Below are 9,783 nucleotides of genomic sequence, written 5' to 3'. Positions count from 1 at the left end.
CAGAAGTCTTCGCCATGAACAAATGTGCGGAGATTAACGGATAGAAACCTAAGACACCAGTATATCTACATCAACTTAGACAGCCAGGCTGCTCTGCTGTAACTAGAAACCCTTGAATCAAACTCAAAACTAGTCCGGACCTGTAAAACAAATCTAAATGTACTGGCTAACTCCAAAGTCATACTTAGATGGGTACCAGGGCACTTCGACATTAACGGAAACAAAGAAGCGGACGAACTTGCTAGAAAGGTTGCAGACACACCTCTGGTCGGCCCAGAACCGTTCTGTGGAATCACAAAACGGGATGCATACTCTCTGCTCAACAACTTAGAGTTCTCCAAAGGACAAAAGGACACTCGAAAGCTCTAATCAAAGGGTTCAACAGCAAAACTGCTAAGGAGCTCCTAGAGCTCAAAAGATACAAAACCTGCGCGGTGACTAGACACTGTAAGTTGAACAAACACATGTTTCACATTGGAAAGAAACAAGATGCGACATGCAGGTTCTGCCAGGAGTCAGAGGAGACTCTGCTATGCACATTCTCTGTTCCTGTGGACCACTGTGTGTTGCAGATCTGCAAGAGTAAAAAGCTATATCTGCTAAACCATGTTCATGACCTTTTTTCGGTGATTAGGGACTACTCCACAAAATTACATTTTTCAATTGTACGTACTCATCAGTTGATTGGATTCCACTTAGTGTTGTTCACTCTAGCAGATAGCTACTTCCCGCTCAGGACTAGAATCAAAAGCGTGAGATTTTCTTGATTTTAGCGCTATCTCGACCCTTCCTAAAGGATACGCGCTCCACTCGCGATAACCTAATACCAAAATTTGGCCACAGCACTAGTTTTTGCAAAAGTTTCTGACACGTTTCAAAACAGATTACTAAATATTGGTATGCAATAGCAATGTGCCACGGGTGTCCACTAACTGATCGGCAGGGTCCCCGCTGAATCAATCAAGTGCGTCGACAATGACCGGATGTAGGCCTTATGAAACCACAAATTCCCATTGGCATTTAATTCGTCTGGAAATTTAGTTTGAAATGGTATTTGCTCATCGTCATCATTATCTATATTATAATGATAATACCTGGGAAAACATATAAAAACTCAAAAATGCGCGTTTTCCCAAAGATAAGACCTAGCTAGCTCGATTGTTCGCCCCCGAAAACCTCCATATAGCAATTTTCATCGGAATCGTTAGAGCCGTTTCCGAAATCCCCAAATACTTACCAGACTACCAGAATACCAGAACCGACTTATTTTATTGTACGATACTGATTTACAAACAGAAGTTATATTTTATTTTAATTTGTGTCTCGTATATTATAATAAGAATACATATCTAAATTATGCAAAAGGTTAGAAAACGTAACAGGAAAGTACTACTAGAAAATAAAATTAATGGGAAAATATGCGAATGAGTAGAAATGCTTTCGGAAAAGGAAGCTATTGAGAAAAAATAAAATGGTATAAACCGGCCAAGTGCGAGTCGGATTCGCGCACCGAGGGTTCCGTACATTACACAATTTAAACAATGTATTTTTTATGTGAAACGTGAGTGAAAGGTAAATTGCGGTTTACGATTTATGACGTATTAAAAAAAAACTACTTAGTAGATCTCGTTCAAACCAATTTTCGGTGGAAGTTTGCATGGTAATGTACATCATATATATTTTTTAGTTTTATCATTCTCTTATTTTAGAAGTTACAGTTACACACACATTTTACCACTTTGGAAGTGTATCTCACGCAAACTATTCAGTTTAGAAAAAAAATATATTACAAATCTCAATATCATTTTTGAAGACCTATCCATAGATACCCCACACGTATGGGTTTGATGAAAAAAAAAATTATGAGTTTCAGTTAAGTATGGGGAACCCCCAAAATTTATTGTTTTTTTTTTCTATTTTGTGTGAAAATCTTAATGCGGTTCACAGAATACATCTACTTACCAAGTTTCGGTAAAAAGTGGCTGAGATATACGGACGGACAGACAGACAGACAGACATGACGAATCCATAAGGGTTCCGTTTTCTGCCATTTGGCTAAAAATTGCGAATGGCAAAAATCGAAATCTGGCAAAAACCAATTTCGGAAGAGAGAGTACACACTTGCTGGGTGGGACATCTGTTGTTATCCGTGACCGCAACCAATGTAACTTGCGGCGATAAACCCGATGAAATTATGTTTTAGTAACATTAATTATGTTTTAGTTTATCACGAAATAAATGATTCATGATTTATGATTATATCAGCCGCAAGGTGTTCAAAGTCAAGTTAATTAAACCTAGTTTATTATGAGTAAGTACATAGCTATGTACTTTGCTCATCAAACTTGTTTCTAATGACGCAATTTTCCTCGTTTCACTAAGGATTAATTTGCCACGAAGATACTCATTTGTTCATACACTTGCAGTGCGTGCGTCATCTAACTGCTATTCGTCATGTAGAAATTTCCCAATGCCCTATTCCCTTGATCGAACCTTGGCAAAAGCAAGGTTGTGCGAATAACCTAGATAAACAAGATAATGTGTCACAGACAGACGCCAGTCACATCTGCAATTAAAATGGGTAGTGTTAGAAATATCTAATAAGATACCGACAAATTGTACTCGTAACCACCAAACCGGAACCTTTGTTTGTTGCTGTTTTTGTGATATAGATTAATCGTCCGGTAGATCAAAATGTAAATGAAGCTTAGATAAGACTTCAAACTCATTCGTGTCAATGTACTTGCAAAATACTCGTGACAGGGCTGGTTTGAATTAGTAAATTTGTATCTAAATAAACTTAACTTAAGGTTTCTTTTACTTAACGCTTTGGGTACGTCGTTAACATTGTGCATACCTACTAACTACGTAAATTTCGGTTCGTTTTCCGGTGGCACGCTGTTTAAATAGGCCTTTGGAAAGTCCAACGATTACGACTGAATACTTACTAATAGTTACTAGCGATTTCTAAGGTTTCCTTAGCCGTCCACGATTGGGAAACAGATTTTCCGACCCATACGGCACGTCTAAGAAAAAATACGGGTAGGTAGACGTGCATCAATCACGCCATTCACGCCACACGCCACAGAGAGCGGGAGGTAATCCCTCAGCTAGAAATTATTCCCAGCGCTTGCCGAGATGTTGCCGAATGGCTGCATGTCTTGTCCAAACTGGCTTAAATGTAACTATAACGAGTATAGTAGTACAAATAACGAGTTCAATTAAAATGACTACTGCAACTACAGACGAGCTCACTGTGGAAAGGACCTAAGTGAATAAATTGGTAACTCGTGATGACCTTGACCCCCGCGATACAGGCCATTCAGAATTGAATTAATCTGGATTCCAGGACATCAAGGGATTCTTGGAAATGAAAAAGCTGATATCGAAGCTAAAAATGCTACTAAAAATCAACAGATAGATTATTCAATTAAATCCAGCTACCCTGAAATTAAAAAACTGATCAAATCAACTATCAAAATATTTTGGAATAATTATTGGAAAAGTAGTAACTCAAGCGGCTTATCGCGTGTTAGAGAATCAGTTTTTGGAACCCCTCCAATACCTTTCACGTGTAGAAGAGATCAGATCGCTATTACTAGGTTAAGAATAGGACACACAAACCTAACCCATTGCTATCTTATCACTAAGACTGAAAAAAATAAATGTGATAAATGCGGTTTGGAGTTAACTGTTAGCCATATTTTAATTGAGTGTTTAGCATATAAGAATGAAAAAGAAATCTGTAAGTTGCCTAACACCTTAAATGACTGTTTAAATGATGGATATTTACATGTACTTAGATTTATAAAACTAATTGATATATATAAAAAATTGTAATTCCCTTGTGGTCGCTAATGACCTTTGTTGTTAAAAGCGACTTTAAATAAACCAAAAAAAAAAAAAAAAAAATGTCTCATATACCTAAATATATGATTTATTATTGAGTGCCATTTTCTCACGTAATGGCAGCGATAGGTACCGGGATGGTACCGGGTATTGTCAGCTGTTCCAGTGACTGATTTATACTAGTCATGTATCAAATCGGCTTGACGAAGGTAGTTTTTTTACAAAAAAAGCCAAATACGAGTCGGTCTCTTGCACCGAGGATCCCGTACACACCTTTTTTTAATTTATTTATGTTAAGTATGTTAGTATTGCTTAATAATAAATGGAACATAGAGTAGGTTGGCTCTATGTTCCAGGTAAGTATTCGAAGTAGGATAAAATTTTTCAAAATGAAACAGTTTGTATAATTTCAATCAGTATTTTATTATTTACAAAACATATTATGATGCATCATATACCGTACCGTAACCCAAGGTTTAAAATTGTATCTTTGTCATATTATCGATTAATTTTAGTAGACCAATAGCAAAAATTTCCTTAACAGATACAGTAGCTAGACTAAGAAAAAAAAATCTGTGCCAGTTTTAAATATTGTTTTTATTTTAAACATATTTTTTTTCTAAATCCACCCGCTTTCCGTAATTTAGGTATAATATATTGCTAATATGGTAACTACTTCACGCTTGAGTCACATCGCAACTTGCAGGCAAATATCGGTGGTAAGTTAAACTTACGATAAACGTAGGGTAAACTATTCAATGATTGACCCTTTAAATTACAGTCATAGGCCGCTAACTTTGTCACGGAATGTGTTTTGTAACGGAAGTCACCTTTGCTGCTTAACAAGGTTAAAGAAGCCAATTATTGGAGAGTAGGGGTGGGGCTATATAGTTTACCCTACAAGAAAATGGACATGGATATTTACAACAATTAGATACATACTTTAAAATATTTAAATAATACTATGAAAAGGTAAACTGAAGTTTTATTATTTAACTTTAAAATGTAAGTAAGTTGCACTACATTTATTCCAATTTAAATGATTATGAATGGCACAAAATTCCCTGCCCACCTTCACTGTCTGCACGTTTATAGATACAATGATTTGTATTTTTTACATAATTACGTACGAGTAGTTACTTCATTATTTCTTATTGGCTAAAGTTTGATGAAAGCGAAAACATATAATAAGATATAAATAACATAGACTAGGCGCTACTTGTGGATAAGGTTAACTTCGTTTACCTTTCATACCATCACGTGATATCCTCCCAAACCCTACAAGATGAATTTATCTCTTAACATTTAAAAAGTAAGTTATAGAAACTAAATTAAGATATTATTACCAAACATATGAAAAATGTGAACGTAGATTATATAAGTAGGTACCTAATAGAATAAAGAAATGACACTGGAAAACTTAGATATAAAACTTATCGACTACAAATAAAGTTAATGAATACAGTAGGTAACTATTTTGAAATGGTGATATACCTAAAGGCATGAGTTTTAAATTCGATGTTGTAGGTATAATGATATAAGGTAACATTGGTAACTGTGACAATACATACTGAGAACCAGCTTGTTCAACGGCTAAATTTTGTCGAAGTTCATCTAGCTATAACATGAATATGGTGCATCATAACAAAAAAATGAAAATATATCTTTTTGTTAAGAATTTAATAAGGATTATTTCTTTCATTGACACTTTTTTCTTAAAATGTACACTTTTCCCAAAAAAACTGTCAACCGGGACATATTTCATGCTAAAATGGGGGGTTGCGTCAGGGAGAGGGGATGGGACGCTAGTGTGCTAAAAGCACCGTACCCAAAGGTATCATACTACATTATTTCAAGCTGGCTATAATTTGTTTAAAAAAAAAAAACAATTTGACCGAATCAAGAGAGTATTTTGTTACTCTTAAAGATGACGGGTTGTCCATAAAAACGTAGTCCCCATTTTCCTCTGTGGATATTGACAAACAAATAGACAAATACTTTTATAAGATTAGATGTTTATTTTTTTTACTATGCCCCTTAGTGTTTTTTTTATTTTATTATTTAGGAGTTAGGAGCGAGAAACAAATTTCATACAAATTTTTGAGAGCTCCTTAACCCTAACTCTTATAATATGTAATTATAAAACTGAAAAAAAAGGCCCCAGCGAGGAAAACGGGATTACGTTTGTATGGAGAATCGGTTGTCCACTATCGTCCATATTTAAAAAATCAGGCAAACCATATTTAATCCAAGGTGAAATGTAGCATTTCAAAAGCCTGCTATGTCGAAAAGCCTCTGTGGGAAAAAAATAACTATAGTCTATTTTTTATTCCGTAGACTAAAATGACATTTCATGCAGACATGTCATAGTCTTCGGAATAAAAAAAAAACGGCACCAGTCATGGACAGTAGTACTCAGTAGGTAATGGACAGCAAAGTTGTAATGCCTTATCGCCCACCATTTATGATCTTTACTAGTTATTTTGGCCATCAGTTACCCGAACAAAGTATTATTACCTACTTTAAAAATATAGTCTGTTTAAAAAAAATTTAGTACAGTAAAAAAATGTCCATAATTGGTTCTTGTCCATTACTGGTGCCACCACCTTACTGGTCATATTTGTCTGTCGCACTCTTTGTCCAATAAAATAATCAATGGAACCGTTTCTCTTTTTTAATAATATGACAGGTAGACAAATTAATATCAGTAATATTCTTAAATTCCTACACCTGTCATATAGGCTTTAGATTTTCGTGGTCACTCTTGTACTAAGCCCTAAAAAAGATTATGTCATTCATCGCTTTGTTATCGCCAAATATTAAATACTTTGGTTTGAGCTCTTTCTCTTTCCAATATTTTTATTTGTTTTGACTTTTGACGGCCAATTTGTTGCGATGAAACTATAACGCTTCCTTATTTTGCAGCAATACATAAGAGTTAGTCCAAGATAAGTCTGTAACGATTTTGAACTGCAAACTTCTACGAAATTATGACGTACTCGTATAAATAACACTTGCACTGCGTATGCTATCAAAATCATTGCAGACTTATTATGGTGTAACTCTAATTAAATTAAACGTACTAGGCAATCGCAAACTTGTTCATTTAGGTGTACATTTGTTGTTTTCTTTGCACGTATATCATACAGCAGAGCAAATCATGATACCGCTGACGTAAAATATTCGTCTCTTGGTACGTAGGCTCCAAATGTACCAATAGGTACTTTATATTGCTAACGAGTATCCTGCTGCGTGCAAGAACAAAATAATTTAGTATTTAGTTGGGATTGTTATTAGTGCAGTGTGGCGTTGAAGTTTCTATGACGCCGAGCGGAACGGCGCAGGACGTGCGGCTGCAACGAGGGGAATCCCCCTTCCACGACGCGAACGATACGTATGTGTATCTGAAATAAAAGAAATGCAGATAAAACTGGGAGTCTCCTGTGCCGGACATTTGTAAATGAAGTAGCATGTGACTTGTGTCAATCTTAGGCAAAAAAAAAGTTATTAGATTACATTGATTCGCAACAGCATCGAACTTTGATCGCACGAAAATGTCGATTTGCGTCAGATGGCTTATTCAACCTATTGATCCATTTTTTTTAAATGTACACGCACTACTTAATAGTACCTATGTGATAAGGTTATAAAATGATTATTCTAATATAACATAAAATAATTGTCTCATTGATAAAGATAATTTTAGCTTATTTTGTTATTCATAATGATAGATACGCCTTGACTTGTTATTATAACTTTGACCAGTGACCTACAGCAAATAAATGAGTTCGGTTTAATATGCATTAGATTGAACAATAAATCATTTTACGGTTTAGACTCACTTGTTTTATTCACTCGCGCGACATGTTCCGGAGAGCCTAGGTCTCCTTTCTCAAGCACTAATAGTGCGAGCAGCGTTCACGACGACCATAAAATGATTCAATGTTAGTATGTCTCACAACAGTTTAAATTCGATTAGATTGAACAAATAATAACTAAATACATATTGATATGAGACAATTTGACACAAATTGACCTAAACCCACAGTATACTAAATAAAGCTAATGATGTCAAGTTAAAGTTACTGTAATTACTGATACGTACTTATATGTGCCATTCTCAATCAAAAGGGTACTTATTGTCGGTTGTCAATAAGGCGCTATTTCCATACAGCATTAATTTGAAATCAACCTTATCGACAAGCGACAATGTGGTACCTTTTGGTTGAAAACGTCACATATATTACTGATGTGTAAAGTCAGTTTCTACACTGATACTCGTACTGACGGTGATGAACGAAAACAAAATTGAATACTAAGGGCCACCCCACATTATAGTATAGCGTCTCTCGAGCGTCGGGGTCTAGTCAACTCTGCTGCTTTACGCAACCAAAGATCTATGATGTGTATAAGATAAATAAAGTCTAAGAAAAACACGTGCCTCGAAAATCAAGAAAAAATTCTGCTCGAAAAGATGGCGCCATACCTTTGGCCTATACTCGTGTAGATGGCGACACCGTTTGATATTTAACAATTTTAACACATATCAGTGAAAGAACATGGGTCAAAGTCATATTGCGTTTTAAAAGTTTTAATCCTGTGTCGAAAGATGGCAGTAAATTTACTGACTACAAAATTTACTATGACAATATTTAAGCCTCTATATACCTATACCTTACCTTATACCTACTCAATTCTCTTTGACGCAACGTTGGCGGAACTGCGCAGCAACGCCATTTTCAATAGCGCTGACTAATTAGATCTATACGGTCGCCGGGCCGGCCGCTGGAGCCAGGCGGACGGGGCGGGGCTGGCATCATGGTTTCCCGATGACCGGGCCGAGTTTTCCGTTTCACAAAATATACTTTCTTCTTAAGAGGAAAGGAGAAGAACGCTTCTCTTTACAAACTTAGTTAGATAATAGAATATTAGAGAATAGCGGTTGGTACCTCGTGTTTGTTGACTTGTCTCTTGAAGTACTTGTGGAAGCGCGTGGAGAGGGCCCACACGGCGCCATTGTCGCGCTCGGCCCATCGCACCTCCGCGCAGAATTGCAGCTTCTCCGGGTCTTGGGCGAGCACTCTGCAATATTATTTACTTGTCATTTATTTTATCACAACAATAACCTTTTATATATACCTACTACTGCTGTGAAGTCTTAGTACTTAGAACTAATGATATACATGATAAAGAATGGAATTAATTGTTCCGTACAGTAATTGACTTTTATCGCAAGCAATATATTTAATAAATTATTGAAGACTGATCATAAAATAGTACTAAAATCTTAATAATGGTAATAAGACGAATACAAACTCCAATGTGGGGTTAGACAGGTTGGGCTAACATCTCCCACCTTGTTTAACCTATATGTCAATGAGCTTATTGGGAGGCTCAGCAATGAGCGTGTCGGATGCTATATTTGGGGATAATGTATCAGGATGCCTGTGACATACTGCTATATTTTATAATTTAATGATGTCTAATAAATTTAACTAGATAAGTCTAATGTAATCCTATTTCTACATGAATAATGACATATTTATAATTATATGTAAAGTGTTCTAAACAGAAAATGTTAAATGACGTGTAACGCTTGTTATCAATAAACGATTGATTGATTGATAAATTAAAAGTTTGGAAGATTTAGGCAAAAGAATCCTTTACCTTTTAAATACACATATTTTAGGATAATGAAGCCATTTTTTAAGTCCTTAAAAGAAGAATATATATCAACCATATCAGATTCCTAGACCAAGCGTAAAAGAGACCCTAATTCGACAAACAGTGTATGACTCTACCCTAATCCTAACTCCAGGCCCTAATCTAATGTACACCCAAAGCACAGATCGCACTTACCATTGACCTAGTGCCTTGGAATATACACGAGTGTATCCCTACTAGAAGCTGGAAAGTTTTGTCGACCAAACCGAG

General features: G+C 35.8%; 1 protein-coding gene across 1 annotated transcript in view; it reads right to left on the bottom strand.

The window, feature by feature from the left end:
• Positions 1 to 5,923: 5,923 nt before the first annotated feature.
• The window catches only part of LOC134744184 (protein yellow-like), a 67,199-nt gene continuing 63,339 nt past the window's right edge, over positions 5,924 to 9,783 (bottom strand). The window contains exons 7-8 of the mRNA XM_063677904.1: positions 8,799 to 8,931; positions 5,924 to 7,253 (exon numbers count right to left, since the gene is read on the bottom strand). Coding sequence (XP_063533974.1) covers positions 7,143 to 7,253; positions 8,799 to 8,931 — 244 coding nt within the window. The 3' untranslated portion in view covers positions 5,924 to 7,142. The remainder of the gene's footprint in view (positions 7,254 to 8,798; positions 8,932 to 9,783) is intronic.

Source organism: Cydia strobilella, chromosome 9 (assembly GCF_947568885.1).
Source record: "Cydia strobilella chromosome 9, ilCydStro3.1, whole genome shotgun sequence".
Lineage (NCBI taxonomy): Eukaryota > Metazoa > Arthropoda > Insecta > Lepidoptera > Tortricidae > Cydia > Cydia strobilella.
Note: the sequence above shows the minus strand (reverse complement) of the source record. Positions and strands in the feature narration are given on the sequence as shown.